We start from the raw sequence: 24,294 nt of genomic DNA on the forward strand, positions 1-24,294 counted from the left end.
ATCCCTCCCCTGACATAAAATTCATAGCAACTTGGTATCTGCCACTTTTATTTTGGGGTTGTGGGGGTTACACTCGAAGGTGCTCAGGGGATACTCCAGGCTCTGTGCTCTGGATAACTCCTGTGGTGCTCTGCGGACCACGCGGTGCCAGGGATTAAATCCAGGTCTCCTGCATGCCTGGCATGTGTTCAACCTCTTTGGATATTGGCCGCTTCATTCAATCCCTGTCTGGAAAGTTCATCCCTTGCCATAGGAAAGCCCCTCCTCGACACCCAAAGCCTCCCCAAAGCTTCATGATCTGTTGTTTTTCATCCGCTGCTCCTACATCTGAATCTAATAATCTGGGCCTCCGCTATTTCGCAAGAGTTGGAACCTGCGGTGCTAGGGTCCCGCCTGGACACAAGCCCCGCCCCTTGCAGGGCCCCGCCCAATTCCTAGCTTCCTTGCCTCATTGGCTCTTCTGAGGACGAGGCCCGCCCCTGGACCCCACCCCTCGCATGGCCCCACCCCTCAAGCAGAGCCACCTTGTACGCTTCAGTCCGGGGCCCCGCCCACGCCTCCCGCTGGCTGCCTTGGCCCCGCCCCGCGGCCATGGCCCCGCCCACCAGCCCCGCCCCTCAGGGCTCCACCCTCGGCGGCCCGGGCTAGGGTGGCGGCTGGCCCAGTCGGGCCCCCGCTGCCCTCTGCCCTGGGCGCTGGGTCGGAGTGGGCCCGGCTCGCAGGGGCCCGGCTGGTGCGGCGAAGATGGCGTCCAGCAGGCGCACCCCGCGCACGGGACTGCTGGAACTGCGCTGCGGGACGGGCTCGGGGGCCGGCGCCGAGCGCTGGCAGCGGGTGCTGCTCAGCCTGGCGGAGGACGCGCTGACCGTGAGCCCCGCCGACGGCGAGCCGGCCGGCCCGCGGGAGCCAGAGCCCGCGCAGCTCAACGGCGCCGCCGAGCCGGGCGCGGCGCCCCCGCAGCTGCCCGAGGCGCTGCTGCTCCAGCGGCGCCGCGTGACCGTGCGCAAGGCCGACGCGGGCGGTCTGGGTATTAGCATCAAAGGTGGGCGCTGGGGGCACCGAGGGCACCGGGTCGTGGTGTGTGCGGTGCGCCGAGGGCGGCTGGGGAGCGATGGCAGGCAACCGAGGACGTGGACTTGGAGAGTACTTGCGTCCCGGGGTCGTAAGGGAGAGGGAGGGGACCGGGCGAGCCGAGGCCCCCCGCAGCCCGGGCAGATCGAGGTCTTGGTAGGAAGCGAAGGCTCAGGTGTGCAAGGGGTTCGGGCGCACCGGTGGGTGTTAAAGTTTCGCCTGGAGGGAAGAGATGGCCGGGGGGGCTGCAGGAAACCAAGGGCAGGAGGGGCCTCGGAGAACGAAGGATGCAGAGAGGAGATTCAGACCGGGAACTTGACTTGGGCAGGGAGGGGAAGTCCCTGGTACTACCCAGGTGTGTGTGGGGGAAAGGCCTGGCTCAGGGGCTCTGGGCAGATACGAGCATCCAGGAATTGTGTAGCAGGCAGAGAGCCCAGACAGTTGGGTCTGAGGTTCCTCATCTGACCATCTCTACCTTGTATGGCATTCAGAGACTCGGACATAATACTGGAGGCTTGCTTTTCTTTCTGTTTTGGGGGGCCACACCCGCCTGTTGCTGGGGGCAGGATGGAACCAGGCTGGGCATGCGCTCCAGCCTTTTGAGCCATTTATCCTGACTCCCTGACAGCTGTCTTGAGACTGCAGCCAGCCTGTGTGAACTTGGATAAGTCACTTCCCCCTTCTGAACCTCAGTTTTCTCAACTATAGAATGAGGAGGCTAATGAGAGCTTTTTCTGTGAAAACACAGGGAGAACGTGTTTCTCAACCAGCGGGCCATGTCACCCGGATAGCACCTATGTGCTCCTAGGATAGTTCAAAGTGGCCACAGGTGAAAATTGAGTAAAATGGGGCTCACAGCAGGAGATTTGGGGCCAACCGGTAGGACAGGGTGGTCACAGAAAGGAAACAAGTCAGGAGGGGGCTGTGATTGGAACCAATCTAATGGACTCACCTTACAGTACCCAGTAGGTACCTGGTTAATTATTGCTGTCAGATGGGAAGGAAACTGAGGCCAGGAAAGACTCCCCAGACAGCTGACCTTAGTGGCTAAAATCCCTGCCCACTGAGCTGCGGGTTGTGCCCTCTGCAACCCAGCCCCCCCAGAGCAGAGCTGTCTGCCCTGTCAAGGGCTGTCAGTCTTGGATGTGTACTATTCTCTCCCCTGTCACTGGTGCCTCTAGTCCTTTGGTCCTGGATGAGGGAGTAGGGATGTCATTGGCTCAGTACCACTTTGTGCTGAATCTACTTCATCCTGGCAACAGGTGGAGGAAGGTAGGTACTATAACCCCCATTTTGCAGGTGAAGAAATTAAGACTCAGATGATTTCCCCAGTAGTGATGGCAGACTGGATTAGAAATTCTAGAGCAGGTCACTAGACAGTGCCCAGGGGAGGACCTGGTTCTTCCCTATGGTGAGGCAACTGACTAGGCAACCAATCAAATGGGTCTAAAAGCAAGAACTAGGGGATGGAGAGACAGAGAGAGCTCAAAGGACTGGAATGCATGCGTGCAGGAACCCCAGGTTTGATCTCTGGCACCACATGGTACCTTGAGCATTGCTGGGAATGATCCCTAGCACTGCTGGGTATGACCCCAAAACCTAAATAAATAAGATGGAAAATGGGGAAGCCAGTGAGTGAGTATGTACATATATATGTGTATGTATATAATATAAAATATATTGGGTTTTTGGTCCACATCCAGTGATGCTCAGAGCTTACTGCTGGCTCTGTGCTCAGGGATCACTCCTGGAGGTCTTGGGGGACTAATTGGGTGCCAGGAATTAACCCGAGTTGGCTGTATGCAAGGTGAATGCCCTACCTGCCCTACTATCACTCTGTCCCAACCCATATTTTTTTTTGAGGTGGGGGTGATCCCCACAGTACTTGCGCATATAGGGCATGCCAGGGTTCCCCTATAAGCAAGCAGATGTCCCTGACCTCTGTGCTATCTTCCTGGCCCTCCACATTCTGGCAGGGGCAACAGATTAATCCAGAAGTTGTATGCTCAAGGTGTCAGGGAGGAAAAGAACTTTGAGATCAGACAGAGTTCATTTTGTAAATGGACAAACTTGGAGTGGAGCAGAAACTTTCTGAGGCCACATAAGTTACCATCCCAGGTGGGCTGAGATAACTTTCAGGAAGCATCAGGGGGGAGTATTGGCTTCACTGTATTCTTGAATGGAGGTGGATACTGGATGCCTGTTGCCTTGACCTTACCTCTAGGGTCCAGTCCAGTCCGGCCTCAGGAAGCTTGAAATGATCACAGCTCAGACTGAACTGCAGTTCCTAGTTTCAGATGGAGAAGGGCAGATATAAATAGAAATCCTTTCCTTTCCTGGGCCTCAGGCTAAGTACGGTGCACTGAGCAAACTGTCGCTCCTTCATGGGCCCTAGGGCTGGTGTTGGTGTGACCCCCTCTTTCTCTCCCCATCAGTTCCCATCATGAACACACTGGGGATGGACTGGCAGTGTGAGACTTGAGGGCCTGGTTTGCATGTATAAGCTTAAGAGTGTTGGTTTTGGGGTCTGAGCAGTAGTGAAGAGGGTAGGACACTTGCCTTGCATGTACCTGACCAGTTTCAATCCTTGGTACCTCTATGTTCCCTGAGCCCCACCAGGAATGATCCCTGAGTGCAGAGATAGGAGTAAGTCCTTAGTGTCATTGGGTGTGGCCCATAAACAAAACAAAATCAAAAAACCCCCCAAAATGTATTGATTCTGGGTGCCAAGGTTTGTGACTCATGTGGTAGAGCATATGCCTTGCATGTGTGAGGCCCTGGTGCCAATTTTCTTTTTCTTTTAGTTTTTGGGCCACACCTGGCAATGCTCAGAGATTACTCCTGGCTCTGAACTCAGGAATTTCTCCTAGTGGTGCTCAGGTGACCATATGGGATGCTGGGGATCATCTGGGTTGGCCATGTGCAAGGCAAGTGCCCTACCTGCTATACTATATTTCTCTGGCACATCTTCTACATTCTTTTTGCCCTTCTGTTCTCCTTTCCTGAAATGGGAATTGGCACTGAAAAAGATCTTAAAAAAGAAATTTTTGAGGGGCTAATTTGTTTTGTTTTTGGGTCACAGCCAGCTGTACTCAGGGCTTACTCGTGCTCTGTGCTCAGGGGACCCTGTGAGCTGGGGATTGAACCCAGGTTGGCCAAGTGCAAGACAAACGCCCTACTCACTGTACTATTGTTTCAGCCCAAGGGTTGTTTTTTGGGTCACATTTGTGGTGCTGGAGTTTGCTTCCAGCTTGTTGCTCAGGGGCTGCTCCTGGAGATGTTTTAGGGGACTCTATACCTCCAGGGATTGAACCCAGGGCTTCAGAGTGCGACATGTGGCACTAACCCTCTGAACTATCCTGGCTCCCTAAAAATAATTTTGGAGTCAGGGATGTGGCTCACCAGTAAAGCACATGCCTTGCACACATGAGACCTGGGTTCAACTCCTGACACCACACAATAAATAATCCCAAACACTGGTGCATTTGCCTCAGTTTCTCCCTTTCTCTGTGCTGTATAGGAGGCCGGGAGAATAAGATGCCCATTCTCATCTCCAAGATCTTCAAGGGCCTGGCAGCTGACCAGACAGAGGCCCTCTTTGTGGGCGATGCCATCCTCTCTGTGAATGGGGAAGACCTCTCCTCTGCCACCCATGACGAGGCGGTACAGGTGCTGAAGAAGACGGGCAAAGAAGTGGTGTTGGAGGGTAAGCCCTGGGAGCCCCATGACTGCTCACTGCTCTCTGGCCCCTGCTGGGTCTCCAACAGTGGAGATTGCGAGGTAGAAGGGTTGAACATGATAGTGATAGAGAAGAGGATATTCCTAGACCCTGTATGGTCTCCCAAGTTTCCCTGGGCGGAGCTCCTCCTTTAAAAGAAAAGGAATTTGGGCACCACCTTGAGACAGTATGGGGTGAGGCTCTGGATGAATCAGACAGACATGGTGTTTATTTCTTCTCTTCCATGCTTGAGTTCTGTGGTCTGTGGCCTTGGACAAGTCACTTTATTTGCATGACATTTCTTGTCCTCCTTCGTAAAATGGGGAGGTAACTTCTGCCTGCTGGGTGGTTAGGTACAGGACGAAAGGTACAGAGAGAATACTGTGGGCAGGACACATGCCTTGTGCACAGCTGACCTTTATGGTCAGCACCCCTGTAGTCCCCTCCAAGAACCAGTAGGAGTTATCCCTGAGTGCAAAGCCAGGAGTTAATCCCTGATAGCACAGCGGTAGGGCGTTCGCCTTACAAGCGGCCAACATGGCCGACCCGAGTTCGATTCCTCCGCCCCTCTAGGAGAGCCCGGCAAGCTACCGAGAGTATTCGATATGCCAAACACAGTAACAACAAAGTCTCCAATGGAGACGTTACTGGGCCCGCTCGAGCAAATCGACGATCAACGGGAGGGCCTCCCAAAACAAAACAATATGTGGTCCCAAAACAAAACATACACACACACATACACACACACACACACACACACACGCACTCACACACACTCACACATACTCACAAAGGTTCATGACTGACTGGGCCACCCACTGAGTGACTAAGCTGGGTTGAGGGGTATGAAGGGACAGGGATGGGGGCAATGGTGGTAAGATTTATTTCTACTGGAGCCGGAGAGATAGCCCAGTGGCTAAGGCACTTTGCCTTACATGCGCTGATCTGGATTCCATCCTGGGTTCCATCACTGGCATCCCATGTAGTCCCCTGAGGCCACCATAGTGATTCCTGAATGCAGAGTCCTTGAGCATTTTCAGGTGTGGCCCCTAAACAAAAAAAAATACTAACAAAAAATATTCATTCCTGGGCCAAAGAGAGAGCATAGGCACTAAGGTAGGCAGCTGATCCCAGTTCAATCCTTGGCACTGCGTGTTGTCCCCTGGGTACCTCCAGGGGTCACTACTGAGCACAGAGCCAGGAATAACCCCTGAGCACTGCTAGGTGTGACTCCCCCATCCTACTACAAATCCCCCAAAACAAGATTTGTTTCTGAGGAAATAGAGAGCCCTTGGGTTAGATCTGTCTAGTGCTCTTCCTCCTCTGGCAAAGGACGGGCTTGTATGTGGCAGGCGGCCAAGTTCCTCAGCAAGGATCAGAGAGTTTTACGGAGGGAGAGGGGTTGGGGGGTGGTCTCGGTGGATCTGTCTGTCCTCTCTTCATGGTACTGTTTTGGCTGAGTCCTTGACTTCCACTGGAGATCAGTTCTGGCTTGTTAGATGCCTCTCGCTGTGGTGGTCCCATCTCTGCTCTTGCCTTCTCTCTAAAGGTGTTTTTGCCTTGCTCAGCCTTTTTCTCAAACTCTGCTCTCTCTGTTCCAGAAGTTCTGGGGGCCTGAGGAATGTGTCTTGGCTCAGGGCCCAGAGCCGGCACAGGGAGGTGGCGGGGGTTGGTGGAGAATGCCGTGACCATCAAGTCTGCTGAGCGGCCCGGGCTGAACTCCTTAGAGTGGCCTTTGTTTCCCACAGAAGGGCACAGACTCTGAGTCTCGGATCATCTTTGGCTTTCTATGGCCCCAGGCTCACTTCTTTCAGCTTTGTTTCATTTTATTTTGGCATTTTAAGTGTATTGTATTTTTTAAAATTTTTTATTAGTGAAATACCATGAGGTACAGTTGTAGACTTAAAATTTTTTTGTGCTTGGGTTTCAGTTGTACAATGATCGAGTACCCATCCCTCCACCAGTGCCCATTCTCCACCACCACTAATCACAGTATCCCTCCCACCCCTTATCCCCCCAATGTGTATTGTATTTCTTTTTTCTTTTTGGGTCACACCCAGCCAATGCTCAGGGGTTACTCTTGGCTCTGCACTCAGGAACCACTCCTGGCGGTGCTTGGGGGACCATATGGGATGCTGGGAATCAAACCCGGGTCGGCCATGTGCAAGGCAAACACCTTACCCACTGTGCTATTGCTCCAGCCCCAATTGTATTTTTTTAAAAGTTGTTCACAATGATTTATTACATTCAGTATTTCAACACCAATCCCACCACCATTACACCTTCCCACCACCATTATTTTGAATTTTCCATCACCATCCAAGCCTGCCCCCAAAGCAGATCCTAAATAATTTATTTTTTGTTGCTTGTTATGAATAATCCATTAAAAATGATCCTTAAGGGGCTGGAGCGATAGCACAGCGGGTAGGGCGTTTGCCTTGCACGCAGCCAACATGGCCGACACAGGTTCGATTCCCAGCATCCCATATGGTCCCCCGAGCACCTCCAGGAGCAATTCCTGAGTGCATGAGCCAGGAGTAACTCCTGAGAATCGCCGGGTGTGACCCAAAAAGCAAAAAAAAATCCATAAAAGTTTCCTTATACTGGGGCTGGAGAGATAGCACAGCGGGCAGGGCGTTTGCCTTGCACTGGCTGACCCAGATTCGATTCCCAGCATCCCATATGGTCTCCTGAGCACTTCCAGGAGTAACTCCTGAGTGCAGAGCCAGGAGTAACCCCTGTGCATCACCAGGTGTGACCCAAAAAGCAAATAATAATAATAATAATAATAATAATAAATAAAATAAAATAAAACATAAAGCATCCTTGAAAAAAAAAGTTTCCTTATAGTTCCTTATAGGAATGTGTGTGAAGCTTGTTGTATCTTACCCCAGAGCCATGAAGCCTCTGTATAAGAGATTACTAACATGATTTTTTTTTTTTTTAGCAAGGGCTGCATTCAGTGGTTCTCAGGAGCTATTTGGGGGTTGCATCGTGGTGGTATTTGGCAGGCCATGTGGTGTTGGGAATTGCTCCCACTTGTAAAATATATGCTCTAACCCTTTGAAGTATTTCAGTTCCCTGGCCCGTTTGTCCTTTTCTTGGTGGGGGGCAGTGAGGAGAGGCGGAGAGGTGCCCACCCAGCTGTAGTTTACTCCCATCTCTGAGCTCATGAATCACTCCTGGCAATGTTTGAGGGATCATATGCGGTGCTGGGGATCAAACCCAGGTTGGCTGTATGCAAGGCAAGTATGTGAACCCCCATACTATCTCTCTGACTACCCTAGCTGCATATCTTTTTAAATGCCATGGATGCACTTAAAATATGTATGTGTATATATATATACATATATATATATATATATATATATATACTTAGAAGGTGATTTCATTTTGGTCTTTAAAAGGTTAAATATAGCAATCACATTTTTCTTATTATTATTACTTTTTGCTTTTTGGCTCATACTCAGCAGTACTCGGGCTATTCTTGGCTCTATGCTCAGGCCCATTGCTGGTTTTCAAGGGGAACAAGACATAGTTCCAGGGATCAAGCTGGGGAAAGCTGCATGCAAAGCAAGCTCCTTAATCCCCGTATTATCTCTCTGATCCAGAATTGAATGTTTTGTTTTGCTTTGGCCACATCTGGTGACTCAGGGAATACTCCCAGCTCTGTGCTCAAAAGTAGCTTCTGGAGGTGCTCAGGGGACCATGTGGTAGCAGGGATTGAGCCAGGAATCATATTTTTAACCTCAAAGTTAAATAATAAGATTACTTTTTTTTCTTTTTGGTTTAGAGGCCACACTGGTAATGCTCAGGGGTTACTCCTGGCAGTGCTCAGAGGACCATAAGGGAGGCCGGAGATCGAATCTGGATCAGCCGCTTGCAAGGCAAATGCTCTACCTGCTGTACTATCACTCCTGGCCCTAAGATCACCTTTAAGTGTTAAGGATATGACACTTTCCCCCTGGATGCCTCAGTACTTTATATCTATCACCTATAATACAGTTTGAACTTATTGAAATTCATCAAAATGACCTATTTTAGTTGATTTGGAATGAAATTAGTTTCTGCTCTTTGAAAGTTTGTTCTGTGGATGGTAAGATTTCTACTATGGGCTCATTTGTGTTTATTTTATGTCATTTTATTTTATTTGGCTTTTGTGACACACCTGGTTATGCTTAGGGTTTACTCCTGACTCTGTGCTCAGGGATCACTCCTGGTGGAACTTGTGGGATCATATGGAGTTCTGGGGATTGAACCTGGTTTGGCTATGTGCAAGGCAGTCTCCTACTCCTTGTGCTATCACTCTGGTCCCTATGGATGCACTTCTGTCCTACAGTGTAGCTCCCTATATCCCCTCCTAGGTTGAGAAAGTCCCTCTGGGCTCTGGGACTTTGGATTCTTCAGAGAAAGTGGCCTCTCCATGTGATTTGATGCTTGAAGCATTGCTTGGTTTATGGGCTAATACCTGTGCCTCCCATTGAACTCATTCTCTCCTCTCTTTGAGAAGCCAAGAAACACAGATATCTGGCACAGCATTGGGCCAAAGCACCACGGAACTCAGGGTGTCCCCTGGATGAGTTCAACCTGTGGGAACAAGATAAAACACAAACACTGTCTCTCTCCCCATTGTTTGAAATCCTATGTGGTCTTCTACAAGACGTTTGCCTTTTCTAGACCTCAGCTTCTCTGTTGACTGGGTTTAGACTGGATCAGAGGTGACTAAAAGATCGTGACTGTTAGTTTCCCTGGTGGCTCCTGGCAGTGACAGTTAATGTGGTTTTTTTTTTTTTTTATACCATACATGGTGGTGCTCAGGACTTGCTCTGTTTACTCCTGGAGTGCTTGGTGACCATACGGGATGCCAGGAATTGAATCTGGGTCAGCCACATGCAAGGCAAGCACCCTACCCATTGTACTATTCCTCCAGCCTGACAAAGTCTTGTTTTATTTAGTGATCAATGGCTCTGACTCTTATACAGATAAGATGAGGTGATTCATTTCTTGGTGTCTTCCTTCTCACACAGAGTCTTTTTTTGGGGGGGAGGAGTCACATCCAGCGATACACAGGGGTTAATTCTGGCTTTGTATTCAGGAATTACTCCTGGCGGTGCTCGGGGAACCATATGGGATGCTGGGAATCAAACCTGTGTTGACTGTGTGCAAGGCAAACACTCTACCCGCTGTACTATCACTTCAGCCCCCTCACACAGAGTCTTGATGACTTCCTCCCCATCTTGTGGGAGTACTATATTTAAAAGGATTAGGACATCCAGCCCCGGCTTAGCAGAAAGAAGCTGGCATTGATTAGCCATGTCCACTGGTACTGAGGAGAGAGGAGGAATGACACCCCAGGACAAAGGGCTCCAGTACTTCTATTTTCTGAAAATTTTCATGAGATAAAACCTTCTCCTGGGAAATTTCTTCAGGTGGATCTTGGCCTGTTTTTTGGCCCAGAACAGAATTTGGCATTTGGCATACAGAATAGACTTGATAAATACCAGCAACGCTTCTCCTGCCCCCTCACGTGTGTGTTGGTATCATTCCCCCCCTTTAATGTTTGGTAGCATTCTCCAGTTTGCTAAAGAGAGGTTTATAGGGATTGGGGATGTGGCTTAGCATGCAGAGTGGATGCATCCCTGACTGGATACCAAACATGCGCGCACACACACACACACACACACACACACACACACACACACACACACACACCCCGGCTAGAGATATAATACAGGAAGGGTAAGGCACTAGCTTTGCTTTAGGCTAACCCTGGTTTGAATGCTCAGCACCACAGATGGTCCCTGAGCACTGCTAGAACTAGGGGTACACAGGTAGTGCCCTGAAGCACCCTGAGTACCCCTGGGAGTGACCCAAAAGATCCCCAGATGAAAATAAGAAGTGTTTTAGGTATGGTTTGAGCGTCTTCTTCTTTTAAATTTGTCCACACTGGCAGTACTTAGGGCTTACTCCTGGCTCTGCACTCAGTAATTACTCCTGACAGGCTCAGAAGATCATATAAGCTGTGGTAGATTGAGCCTGGGTCAGTTGTGTGCAAGGCAAGGGACCTACCTGCTCTACTATTTTTCCAGTCCCTGGTTTTAGCATCTTTAATAAGGAACTTTAGATACTTTTAAATTTAAAAAAAGGCCCTCCCGTTGATCATCGATTTGCTTGAGCGGGCCCAGTAACGTCTCCATTGGAGACTTTGTTGTTACTGTGTTTGGCATATTGAATACGTCACGGGGAGCTTGCCAGGCTCTGCCGTGCGGGCGAGATACTCTCGGTAGCTTGCTGGGCTCTCCAAGAGGGGCGGAGGAATCGAACTCGGGTCGGCCATGTTGGCTGCGTGCAAGGCAAACACCCTACCGCTGTGCTATCGCTCCAGCTCCACTTTTAAATTTATTTTTTAAAAAGTGTTTGGGTCATACCTGGCAATGCTTAGGGGTTACCCCTGGTTCTACAGATGGGAATTATTCCTTGTGGCATGCAGGAGACCATGTGGAATGCCAGGAATCAAATCTGGGTCTGCTGTGTGCAAGGCAAGTGCCATACTTGCTGTCTCTACCTGCTGTACTACCTCTCCAACCCAGATAATCTATTTTTACTTGAATAACCTTTGGTGAGAATCTGCGCCAGGCTGTTTTCACTCAGGGCACCCTAGAGGGGTGTGGGCGGGAGTCCTCCCTGCCCCAAGGGACCCAGTCCTGGTAGCCAACCTCCACTATCCAACCGCCGCTACGCTCCAGGCCACTTTCCGGACCGCGCAGCTGCTTAAACACTTCCTACCCATTTTCCATAATTACCACACCATGTTTGATGGTGTTCAGACAGTAGGCAACAAATCATAGAGAGAAATATATATAGACTGTGTTTGTGATGCATTAAAAAACAATGCTGCCAGGCTGGAGTGATGCACAGCAGGTAGGGCATTTGCCTTGCACGCAGCCAACCCAGGTTCGATTCCCAGCATCCCATATGGTCCCCCGAGCACCGCCAGGAGTAATTTCTGAGTGCATGAGCCAGGAGTAACCCCTGTGCATCGCCCGGTGTGACCCAAAAAAGCAAAATTAATAAATAAATAAATAATGCTGGAAAGCAGCACAACTGACCGGTATGAATCTTAGTGGTAGATCTCATGCTTCACATGTAAGAGGCCTTGGGTTTGATCCCTGGCTCCATCGCAGAAAATACCAACAGCAATAAGATCAAGAACAGTAAAGTTTAATAAAGTCAATTTTAGTGCTTTGTACAGAACTGGGATAGTACAACCCACTTGAAGAATAGACTTCTAAAGGATATGATAGGCATAGAATAGCATGTCCATAAATATTCATGATAAGAATATTTATGAACAGAGTAGACTAATAAGAATCACTCTAATTTCTGAGAGTATTTTTGTTTGTTTGTTTGTTTGTTTTATCATGTGAGTTAGTGCTCAGGGCTTACTCCTGCCTTTGTGCTCAGGGATCACTCCTAGTGGTGCTTGAGGGACCAGATGGTCTGCTGGGGATAGAATTCAGGTCAGCTGCATTCAAGGCAAGTGCCCTACCAACTGTTACTATATATCTGGCCCCTAATCTTTGAGTTTTTTTTTTTTCTTTTTGGGTCACACCCAGTGATGCACAGGGGTTATTCCTGGCTCATGCACTCAGGAATTACTCCTGTCGGTCCTCGGGGGACCATATGGGATGCTGGGAATCGAACCTGGGTTGGCTGTGTGCAAGGCAAACACCCTATCTGCTGTTCTATCACTCCAGCCCCTCTTTGAGTTTTTTTTAAGCGATTTATTTATTTGTTTTGCTTTTTGGGTCACACCTGGCCAATGCTCAAGGGATTCTTCTGGCTCTGCACTCAGGAATTACTCCTGGTTGTTCTCCGGGGACTATATGAGATGCCAGGGATAAAACATGGGTCGGCCACTTGCAAAACAAATACCTTCCCCACTGTCCAATCTTTGAGTTTTGTTTTGGGGCCTTACCCCAAAGGTGCTTGGAGGCTAATCCTAGCTTGAAGCTCAGTGATTGCTTCTACTGGAGCTTGTGCACCCAGGCATTGCTGGGGATTGAGCCTGGGGCTCTAGCATGCAGAACATGTACTTCAGTCCCTTGAGGCCCCTATAACCTCCTCTTTATCATCCCTGTTTTATAGACCAGGTCAACCAATGTTAATATTACTTTCTTTATAAGCAACCTTAAATAGCTTTCTTTAAGTGACTTAAATGACTTTAAGTGACTAAAATAGTTTCTAGTCACACAATATGTCGGCAGTTGCAGAATTAAAACTAAGGTCTGACTGTTATGCCACAGTGACCTCAGCTTTGGCTAACTGGTCTACCTCAAATAGTTGTTTGCCAGAACTGAACAGCAGTGCTTGTCCTATGCCTCATAACTCATGTTCATATGCCGAGGCCCCTGCCCATATTAGGTAAAAAAGAATGATTATTTTATTTGCTATTTATAAGTATGAGACAGTTGATTTGAAGTGCCGGTGATGATGTCTTCCAGGTGGCAAACATTCAATAAATGTCCACCTCTGTCATCACAGCAGAGCAGTGTGATTGGCTTCTCGAGTGAACTGGAAGGTCTTTGGGGGCAGACACCAAGAGGGACTTTGTCTCTGAGCACCGGGCCTGACTCTGAGCTCAGTGTATGTTGTGTATAAAATATACATTAGATATTTTCTTCCCCCCACCTCTGTAATAAAATAGTTTTAGTCAGGGAAATATGATGAAGAGGGGAGCAAGATTGATGCATCTAAGAGTGAATGTGGGTTTCTCCAGAGGGGAGAAAACATCAAGCCTGCCCATAAAAGTAAAATAAAGGAATTATGAATCTCATGTGATTTTTATTTTGGTTTGCTTTTGTTTGGGGGCCACTCCTGGGGTTGACTGGGCTTACTCCTGACTCTGTGCTTAGGGGTCCTGGAAGCAAATAGTGTGTATGTGTGTGGAATTATTAACAGATGCTCCTAATTGGTGGCCATCCTATTTAGCTTAGTTGAACTCTGGTGTACTATGAGGTGCCTGATGAACTACGGGGCTAGGAACTGAGTGTTGGATGGAGCCCCCCCCCCCCCCCCCCCAGCCAGTTCTCTCCTGGCTGCAAAGACCTATTTTTTTTTTGATTTTTTGTTTGATTTTTTTTTTTTTTTTGACCCATGCCTGGAGGTGCTCAGGGCTTACTCCCAACTCTGCACTCAGGAATTACTCCTGTTGGTGCTCAGACCTTATGGGGTACCAGGGATCAAACCCAGGTTGACCGTGTGCTAGGGCAAACACCTTACCTGTAGTACTATTATTTTAGTTATTGTTCTCAAGGAGACCATAGGCTGAACAGACACACATATTATTCTGACTCCCCACAGGTAAAACTTGGCTTAATCTAGCCCTGGCTTATTCCCGGATCTTGATTAAAGTGCTCGTGGCACTCTGGAGCCGCTTATGGCCTCAGTGAGCTGTGTGAGCCTTACTGCAGATGGTCGTGGAGGAATAATAGTGGTGATAATGATAGTAATAGCTGTGGTAATATCTGCTGTTTGTTGAGTAGAGTGGCAGGCAATGTGCTAAGCCCCTTCCATATGTGATCTCCTTGAATTCTTTTTTTAAAAAATTTTATTGAATCACCATCCTTGAATTCTAAAAGTCACCTTTGTGACTTAATGCATTGTTCACTCCATTGTTTAGAGGTAAAGTTATCTGCCCATAGTTACAAAGTGGCAGAGATAGGATTTGAGCCCAGATCTCTCAAACCTACATTTTTTTTTCCAGCCAGGAATTGAACCAAAGGGCACGAGAAAGGCCTACCAGTGTTTTACCATGGACACTGTTAATTAATTAATTAATTTATTTATTTTTTAGAGGGAGGTGGGATGGGGCAGTCACTATGCCTGAAAGTGAAAGTGCTTAGGAATGTCTCCTAGTGGTGCTCAGGAGACCATGTCTGGCCAGGAAATTGGTGTCAGCCATAAGTGAGGCTTATGTGTTTCTTCGCCCCTGTACTATCTCTCTGGCCACCAAAGTCTATCTGTTTTGTTTTTTGGTTTTTGGCTTTGAGCTACACCTGACAGGGCTCAGGGATCACTCCTGGTGGGGCTTTGGGGGCCATATGTGGTGGTGAGGATTGAACCTGGGTTGATTGCATGTAAGTCAAGGGCCCTACCTGCTGTAATATCTATTGGGCTCCCAAAGTCCATATTTTTGTTTTGTTTAGCATTTTTTTTTGGGGGGGCCACACCCAGCACTGTTCAGATCTTACTCCTGGCTCTGTGCTCAGGAATCATTCCTAGCAGTGCTTGGGAGATTACATATGGTGCTGGGTATTGAAGCTAGGTCAGCATGTGCAAGGCAAGTACCCTATCTGCTGTACTATTGCTCTGGCCCAAAAGCCTGTCTTATTAAGAATTTATACTGCAGTTTGATTTCATGTCATTTTAGATTAATTTTATTTAATTTATTGGTTTTAATTTATTTTTGTAGTGTTGGCAGCTGATCGTGGGTCTCATGCATACAAGACATACATTTTGATTTGACCACATTTTTGGTCCTATTTAATTTATTTAAATTTTATTTATGAATTTTTGTTTTTTGGGACACACCTAGCAATGCCCAGGTGTTACTCCTGCCTCTGTGCTCAGGAATTAATTCCTGGCAGGTTTGGAGGACCATATGAGGTGTTGGGGATTGAATTGAATTGACTGTGTGGAAGGCAAGTGCTCTACCTTTCATACTATCTCTCCAGTCCCATGAATGTTTTATTTTTTATTGGGGTGTAGACCTAGTAATGCTTGGGGGACTTTGTGGAGCTGAGGATCAAATGTTGGGCTCCAGTGTATACTCTATCTTTGTGAAGTATCTCTCTAGCTCCTAATTTATTAAATTGTTAATAATCATAGATCCATCTCATTGAACTGGCATGGTTAGCTGAAAATACGTTTATGGTGTTTGGCATATAAGTGCTCAATGAGTGCTTCATTCTCCTATCACCAAATCTTAGAACTTCAAGTCTAGGCTTCCTGGAACTGAAGAGATAATACTTTGGGCGGGGCATTTGCCTTGCATGTAGCCAACAAGGGTTTGATCCATTGCATCCCATATGGTCCGTTGTTCCCTGCCAGGAGTGATCCCTCAGCACAGAGCCATGAGTACACCCTGAGTGCTGCTGGGTGTGACCCAAAAGAGAAAAACCCCCTAACCCCCCCCACCCCCCAAACAAGTCTAGGCTTCCTGAGTTGACAGCAGATGACATTTGAATCCTGGCTTAGGTAGTTTGTGATTTAAAACAAACTTACGTAGATGTGATCAAGAAAAAATGCTAAATTAAAAAAAAAGTAAAAAGTAATATACACATAAAAAAGAACCCAAGAGGCTGGGGATGTGACTAAGCATGTGTGAGGCCCTGGGTTCTATTCCTAGTTCTGAAAAAAAAAAAACCCTAAATAAAAAACTTTCAAAACCCTAAAAAAAATTTCTTGGGCCAGAGTGATAGTATAGGAGGTAGGGTACTTTCCTGGCATGCAGCTGATCTGGATTCCATCCCTGGCATCCCATATGGTTCCCCAAGCACCATCAGGAGTGATTCCTGTGTACATAGCCAGGAATAAGCACATAGTGTCACCAGGTATAGTTCCCCCATAAAAAAATCTCAGGAGAGTGTAAATTAATCATCATTCCTAGTTATGATCCCTGTTGATATTTTTATGTACTTTCAGATCAGGGCTGGAGCGACAGCACAGCGGTAGGGCGTTCGCCTTACAAGCGGCCGACATGGCCGACCCGAGTTCGATTCCTCCGCCCCTCTCGGAGAGCCCGGCAAGCTACCGAGAGTATTCAATATGCCGGACACAGTAACAACAAAGTCTCCAATGGAGACGTTACTGGGCCCGCTCGAGCAAGTCGACGATCAATGGGAGGGCCTTTACCTTTACCTTTTCAGATCATTTCCACACTTGTTTTTGTTATTTAAACAATTAAGGACACCTTTCCAACGTGGTACGTGTATTTCTGTCTTCTTTCCAGACATCCCTTTATTGGGATTCCTGTGTTTAGTAACCTGAATCTTTGCTCTGGGCAAGGACTACGTGGGTAACGGGTCATAGCCATGAACAAACAGAATGATCTCTGCCAGTCAGAGAGTTCACATCTTGTTTTTAGCAGCACTTACTCCTGGACATTCAACTTGTTCCTAGCTTCCTACTCCAAACAACAGAGGCTCTTAGTGACAGTACAGCAGCCTTGCAAGCGGCTGACATGGGTTCAGATCCACAGCATCCATTATGGTCAACCAGGCACCACCAGGAATAATTCCTGAATTCAGAGCCAGGAGTAAGCCCTGAGCATCACTGGATGTGGCCCCCAAATGAAAGAAACCAAACCAAACAACCTTTGTTCAGAAAACAACAGAGCCATAGTCCCTCCATGTACTTATGAGTATTAATTTGAAGTGAAGTTCCTGGAAAGAGTATTTTTAGGACCAAGAGCTCTAGTGGAGTCGGGGATGTGGCTCAGTAGCAGAGCGCATGCTCATAGGTGTGACGCCCTGGGTTCCTGGCACTGCTGGAAAAAACCAGAGTGGCGGCTCAAAAAGGCTGGAGTTGATGCTTTGCATGTGGGAGAGCTGGTTCCATCTCTGACACAGCCTGGTCCCCTCAGCACCAAGCTGGGAATCAGCCCTGAATTCCACTGGGTGTGACCCTGAAAAACACACAAATAAAAATACAAAGCCCAAACCAAAGAGATCAGCTGTCTTTGGGACCTTGACAGCTGGTGTTCCCTCACTTATTCAAGGGTGTGGTAAGGTGAAACTTCATGCCCCAGAGGGTGGCAGCTCTGACTCCGTTGGTCAGTCCTCATGCAGGGTCTGCCAGGGCTGGAGACTATTTTTAAACCAGCCTTGCTGGACTAGCAGAACCTTAAATGTCATTCCTTTTAAAGTGTGTTGGAGTCTCCTATCCTCTACACCATCCTGGGCAGACAGGTGAGTAGGTAAGACTTGAAACTCATACAGCTGTGCAAAAAGAGCTGACCTCCTCCTACCTGTGGGCAAGGAAACTGAGGCTCAGAGATACCGTGGGACTAGCTGAGTACAGAGAGGAAGTGACAGGACCAAAATGGAAAACTTTCTGTGTCTCTACCTCCTGTGTATCTCTTATACTGTCACGCTAAGAATAGCAGCAGCTAAAGTAACCCAACTGGGGCTGGAGAGATAGTGCGGTGGGTAGCACACTTGTCTTGTATATGACTGATCTGGGTTCGATCCCTGGTATTCCATATGATCCCCCGGGGTACTGCTAGGAGTAATGTAGTGCAGAGCTAGGAGTCACCTGTGAGCATCACCAGGTATGCCACAAAAACCAAAACCAAAACCAACAAACAACTCCTCCCCCCCAAAAAAAAAACCAAAACAAAAATAACCTAACTATTATTGATTGAAAACCTATTCTCTGACAGACAGAGAATGCTTTGCAAGTATTCAGCATTAGTACCCTGGAAGGTAGGATGTATTTTTTTCCCATTATAAAGATGGAGAAATAGTGGAAAGGTGGTACAGGGGTTAAGGTGCTTGCCCTTGCATGTACACAGCTGACCCTGGTTAGATCCCTGGTATTGCATATGTTCCCTTGAGTACCACCTGGAGTGATTCGTGAGTACAGAGGCAGTAGTAAGCCCTGAGCACTGCTATGTATGGCTCAAGCCTTCCCCCTCCACCAAAAAAGAAAACAAAACAAAACACCCAAACTGGGGGAAGACAAGGAGCTTGTGTGTATTCCCAGAGGAGGAAAGTAAAAGTAAATCTAAGCCCCACTTTATCCCAGAGCCCACACGCAGCATTCTTTCTCCAGGCTAAGCAGCCTCAGACCTGTTGATATAGTCTTCAAACACATTCCACCCATGACCTGGTGTATGTCAGGTACTACTCAAGATGCTGTGATTCGCCTAGCGAACCAGAAAGAAGAGGGAGGCCAGCGACTAATATTCAATGGATTGATCGTGTCCTTTCAGGCAGGGCCAACCAAGCAACCATCCACTGAACAGCTAAGAAACAGCTTGATCATAGAGGACAGTCATCTATTCAGCCAAGATAGGGGGCCAGGGCATTTATTTGCTTATTTACTTATTTATTTAGTCTTTTGGGGTCACATCTTGCAGTGCTCAGGAATTACTCCTGGCAGTGCTTGGGGGAACACATAAGATGCTGTGGATCGATTTCGAGTCAGTTGCGTGCAAGGCAAACATTCTACCTGCTGTACTATCGCTCTGGCCCCAGGGCCAATACTTTCAGTCACCAGCGTTCACCTGGCACGGTGATGCACACTGGGATACTGTATTGAGCAGACTGACGCATCCCCTTTCCCTGCCATACCACGTCCTTTCCCAGTGCGTGCTCCTGTTTGGTCTCCACTCCTAGTGTTTCCTGTGGAATCTCATCCTGGATCTCTGGGGTCAGAGCCGGGTCTTGGCTTCTCTTGGCAGAAACAAAAGTCCCTGGAGGTCAGGGTCTTGTTTGCGGGGAGGGGGTCCCACGTGTGGGTCTGCCTGTCTCGCTTCCCACTGGGCCCATGTATCACTGCTTGTCCGGCTCCTGGGACAGGGGCTTATTGGTGAGGATGTGGCCTTCAGCTGGGCTTCTCCTTGGAGATGGGCCATCTCTATCTCCAGGAGATGGGCCACAGTGCCCTGAAAGTACCCTCAGTTCTCTGAGGCGCAGCCATTGGGCAATCTCACCCTGCCTGGTTGGGTGACTCAGGCAGAAATCAGAGCAGGGAGGAGGCCTCAGAGCTGGGCTATTTATAGCCACGTTCTGGGTCCCCAGGACCCCACCCCCACCCTGGGACAGGCCGACTGGTTAGTGAAATCCAAGTCCTGTTTCAGGCACCAGCTGGCATGCCGTCCGTTTATAGCATGTTCCTGCGGGAGGAGAACCAGGAGAGGGTGGGCCAGGCGCTAGGAAGGCCTGGGGGGGGGGGGGGCAGGGCCCTGAGCACTTTCTCTGGTCTCCAGGGTGGCAGCTGTTCATTTGCTGAGTCTGCATATGCATATGCCCTAGTCTGGTTGAGTCCCATGAGTCCCTGCCCTCATGTGCTTCCAGCCTGGTGGGGGGCACAGATCCCTACACTGACACCCCGGGGGAAGTAGGGTGTCAGGGTCAGCGGAGAAGGGGGGTCCTGACTTGGCCCTTGAGAAAGCCTCACTGAGGCTGGTGTCTGAGCTGAGCTGGGACTTCCTGGACTGTGGCATCTTCTCCCACCTGGGAGAGGCTGTGTGGTAATACCTGGCAGTACTTGGAGTGGGGGTCGGTCATTTTAGGCAGGGAGTAGGGGATCAGGGGGCAGTGCTCAGGGGTTCAGATAGTTTCAGGGTCCCACACAGAGTTGACTTTATGCAAGGCAAGTGCCTTCACCCCTATACTATCTCTCCAGCATCAATGTCTTATTACCCATCAGTCTTAATTCACCCAATTACCAATCACTCTGATTGATAGTAGGTACCTTAGAACTCTACCTGACTAGTTATATTGTCTATGGGTAAGAGATAAAGAAGTAGCAGCACAGCGTCATGTATTTATAATTCCAGGACAAGGGTCAAATCCCAAACCTGGTACATCAATCTAACTTGTCTCTGAATTTCTCTACCCCTGCCAACCGCTTTCAGGATTGGCTGTCATCAGAGTGCCTTTCACTTACCATCACCATTGTTAGTGAGAGTTTCCTTTTCAAAAAAATTAATTTTTCCTCCAGCAGTGCTTAGAACTTAGTCCTGGTTCATGCTCAGGGATCACTCCTGGCAGGGCTCAGGGGACCATTTGTTGTGCTGGGGATAAAACCCAGGTCATATGTATGTAAGGCAAATACCTGTTGTACTATCTCTGCAGCCCTGAGATCTTCTTTTTCTTTTTTTTTTTGCACACAATCCCTATGCAACCTGGCATTGCACAGGAGTTACTCCTGGCTCATGCATTCAGGAAATACTCCTGGTGGTACTCGGGGGACCATTTGGGATGCTGGGAATCGAACCCAGGTTGGCTGTGTACAAGGCAAACGCCCTACCCGCTGTGCTATTGCTCCAGCCCTGAGATTTTCTTTTTTAAGAAATACATTGACTTCAGTCCACAATCAAGACTTTTGTTTTTTAAGCGTTTGCCTTGCATGTGGCCGACACGGTGGACCCGAGTTCGATTCCTCCGCCCCTCTCGGAGAGCCTGGCAAGCTACCGAGAATATATCACCCACATGGCAAAGCCTGGCAAGCTACCCGTGACGTATTTGATATGCCAAACACAGTAACAATTGTCACAGTGGAAACGTTACTGGGCCCGCTCAAGCAAATCGATAAACAACAGGAGGACAGTGACAGTGATAGTGTGGAATATAAAGTAGCATAATATGAGACTAACACCTAAGGACAGTAGAGATAAGGGCCAGGAGGAAAATGCCGTGTTTTGGAAGCGGGCCCCACGTGTTGGGGGAAAAGTCAGTTGGGATGTAGAAGGGACCACTAAGTAAATGATGATTGGAGGGATTGCCTGGGATGGGTGATGTGTGTTGAAATTAGATCAAGGACCAAACACGATGGCCTCTTAGTATCTGTATTGCAAATCATAACACACAAAATTAGAGAGAAAGAAGGATTGTACCTGTCACAGGGAGTGGATAGGGTGGGGGTGGCAGGAGGGACACTGGGAACAGTGGTGGTGGAAAATGTGCACTGGTGGAGGGATGGGTGCTCGAGCATTATATGACTGAAATGTAATCATGAAATTTTGTAATTATTTCACAGTGATCCAATAAAATTTATTAAAAACATAAAAATAGTCATCTGAAATTCCAAACACTTCTAATTACTTGTTTAGAGCTTAGTCACATGGCCACACCTAGTAAAGGGAGCTGGGAAATGTACTTTCCCCCATAGGTGGCATGTATCCATTTAACAAAATGCCCTGTCAGAAACTTTATTGGATTTTTTTTCGTGGGAAGAAGTAGGGTTACACATGACAGTGCTAAAGGCTACCCCTGGTTTTGTGCTCTGAGCGTACTCCTAGTGGTGGTCTGAGGACCATATGTGGTGCCAGACATCACACCAGGGTTGGTAGCATGCAAGGTAAATGCTTTACTTCTATAAGATCTCTCCAGAAGCTTTTCAGAGATAGTTTAAAGGAGGATAGTGATACTGGAAAAGAATTAAATTCTTTGCTTTTTTGGGGAGCTGGGCATACCTGGTGGTACTCAGGGCTTACTCCTGGTGGGGGTTGGAGGACTGTATGGGGTTCCAGGGATCAAACCTTGGTCAGCCATGTGTAAGGTAGGCATCTCACCTGCTGTACTATCTCTCAGGCTTCATTTTTTTTTTTTGTCACACCTGGAAATGCTTGGGGACTACTTCTGACTCTGTGCTTGGGGATGACTCCCAAGATGCACAAGCATTTTGTAGTGCTAGGGATCATACCCAGGCCTTCTACATGCAAAGTAAGTGCTCAGCCCTTTGAGCTCTCTCTGACCCCAAGTGGGAACTCTTAATGAATTAATGACAGTTGTTATGGGAGCCTCCTGGGAGCTCATATCACTGTGGTAACTGCTGCCCTATCTTCTGACAGTCAAGTACATGAAAGAGGTCTCACCCTATTTCAAGAACTCTGCTGGTGGAACGTCAGTTGGCTGGGACTCACCTCCTGCCTCACCCCTTCAGAAGCAGCCCTCCTCTCCTGGCCCCCCACCCCGGGACCTCAGTGAGGCCAAACATGTGCCCTTGAAGATGGCCTATGTCTCAAGGAGGTGCACCCTTACTGATCCAGAGCCCAGGTAAGTGAAATGATGACATCCTGGTATTAAGATGGTAGGGCCAAAGGACCCCAAGGACTTGTGTTGTGAGTCACAAGCACAAACGCAGTTATGTGCTTCTGTAATATTTGTTGCATGGATGCAAGAGTGAAGTTGTGGGATGATGGTATGCTTTGCTTCTCTCTTATTGCTGTGGCAGTTCACATTTGAGAAGGAACTTTGTAGTGGAACCCTGGATTTTACTCCCTATAAAAAACAGGCCCTAAAAGGTAAAGGCCCTCCCGTTGATCGTCGATTTGCTCGAGCGGGCCCAGTAACGTCTCCATTGGAGACTTTGTTGTTACTGTGTCTGGCATATCGAATAGGTCACGGGGAGCTTGCCAGGCTCTGCCATGCGGGCGAGATACTCTCGGTAGCTTGCCGGGCTCTCCGAGAGGGGCGGAGGAATCGAACTCGGGCCATGTTGGCCGCGTGTAAGGCGAACGCCCTACCCGCTGTGCTATCGCTCCAGCCCTATTACTCCCTATACTCCCTGAATTAGTGATCTCTTTCCCTTCCAATAACCTTCAGATTCTCCATTGTAAAATAAGGTTGTTAGGTCCTTCAAGTTTCTACCAACTGAGATTCTGAGATATATAGCAACATTTGTGTCAGGAACATCGAAACTTTTCATCATTCTCATATGAGTATTTCTTAATAATTCATTGATTATCAGATTGATATCAGCTAATGTTATTGAGTGCTGCTCATGCGCAGTTTCAATTAATTCTTGTAGCAGCCCTATGAGCAAAGTCCTATTATTTCACCCCATTTTATAGATGAGGACAGAGAGAGGAAGTAACCTGCCCAAGACCATACAACCAGGAAGGGATGGAACTTGCCTCATTCCAGGTAGCTCTCTCTGCATTAGAAGCTGCAGGTGCATAAGTGATGGTGGTGGTTGAATGGAGTGAATGTTGATCGGTGGGCTGGATGGCATTTGGGGTGGTGTATGTGTGGAATGGGTAGAAAAACCTTATTGTGGGCCCTAGTTATAAATTAGGTCCAATGCCAGACCCTCTGTGTTGACTGAAGGTGAGATGTTATGTGTTCTTCCTGAAATTCACAGATCTTTAGGTTTATCTTGCTCCCAGCCTGATCTCAGATATCCTCTGAACCATGTGTGTACATGTATGTATATATTGTTGATCACATGTAAATGCAAGTATTTATGTGTATGTGACAGCATTTCTCACATTTATACTTGTAGATTTGTGCCTATTTGTGTTGATTACTATGCATATATGCTGTATGTATATACATAGACTGCGTGCATGTATGACTTGAATATAACTGGTGTTATAAAGTAGCTGCATGTATGACTTGAATATAACTGGTGTTCCATATAAACACAGTATCCCAGTCAAAGATACATAATCCAAGATATAATAAATAATTAACTTTTACTCAATGTCAGGATTACTTTGAGTTACAAGTAATCCCAACATGCAATGAATGACAAATAAGTTAATTTTTCTCCGTGTTTAAAAAGAAATCCAGAGGTGAGCTAGTTTGGTTGCTATTCCTGTTCAAGCTTGCCCTCAGGCTTTTTTCTATGCCATCTTTATTGTGGATTTTCTTCTTGGAGGCAGGATGATGGCTACAGGCCAAAAACGTGTCCTTAATCCGGACAGGAGGAAGGCAGAAGGAAAATGAACTCTTCTCATGCTATTTTATTCTTTTGCGGCATTAGAAACC

General features: G+C 47.9%; 1 protein-coding gene across 1 annotated transcript in view; it reads left to right on the plus strand.

Moving 5' to 3' along the window:
• Positions 1–619: 619 nt before the first annotated feature.
• SNTA1 (syntrophin alpha 1) overlaps positions 620–24,294 on the plus strand; it is a 30,711-nt gene continuing 7,036 nt past the window's right edge. Inside the window, exons 1-3 of the mRNA XM_056121736.1 lie at positions 620–1,042; positions 4,592–4,777; positions 22,374–22,578. Coding sequence (XP_055977711.1) covers positions 745–1,042; positions 4,592–4,777; positions 22,374–22,578 — 689 coding nt within the window. The 5' untranslated portion in view covers positions 620–744. The remainder of the gene's footprint in view (positions 1,043–4,591; positions 4,778–22,373; positions 22,579–24,294) is intronic.

Source organism: Sorex fumeus, unplaced genomic scaffold (assembly GCF_029834395.1).
Source record: "Sorex fumeus unplaced genomic scaffold, SorFum_2.1 ptg000044l, whole genome shotgun sequence".
Classification (NCBI taxonomy): domain Eukaryota; kingdom Metazoa; phylum Chordata; class Mammalia; order Eulipotyphla; family Soricidae; genus Sorex; species Sorex fumeus.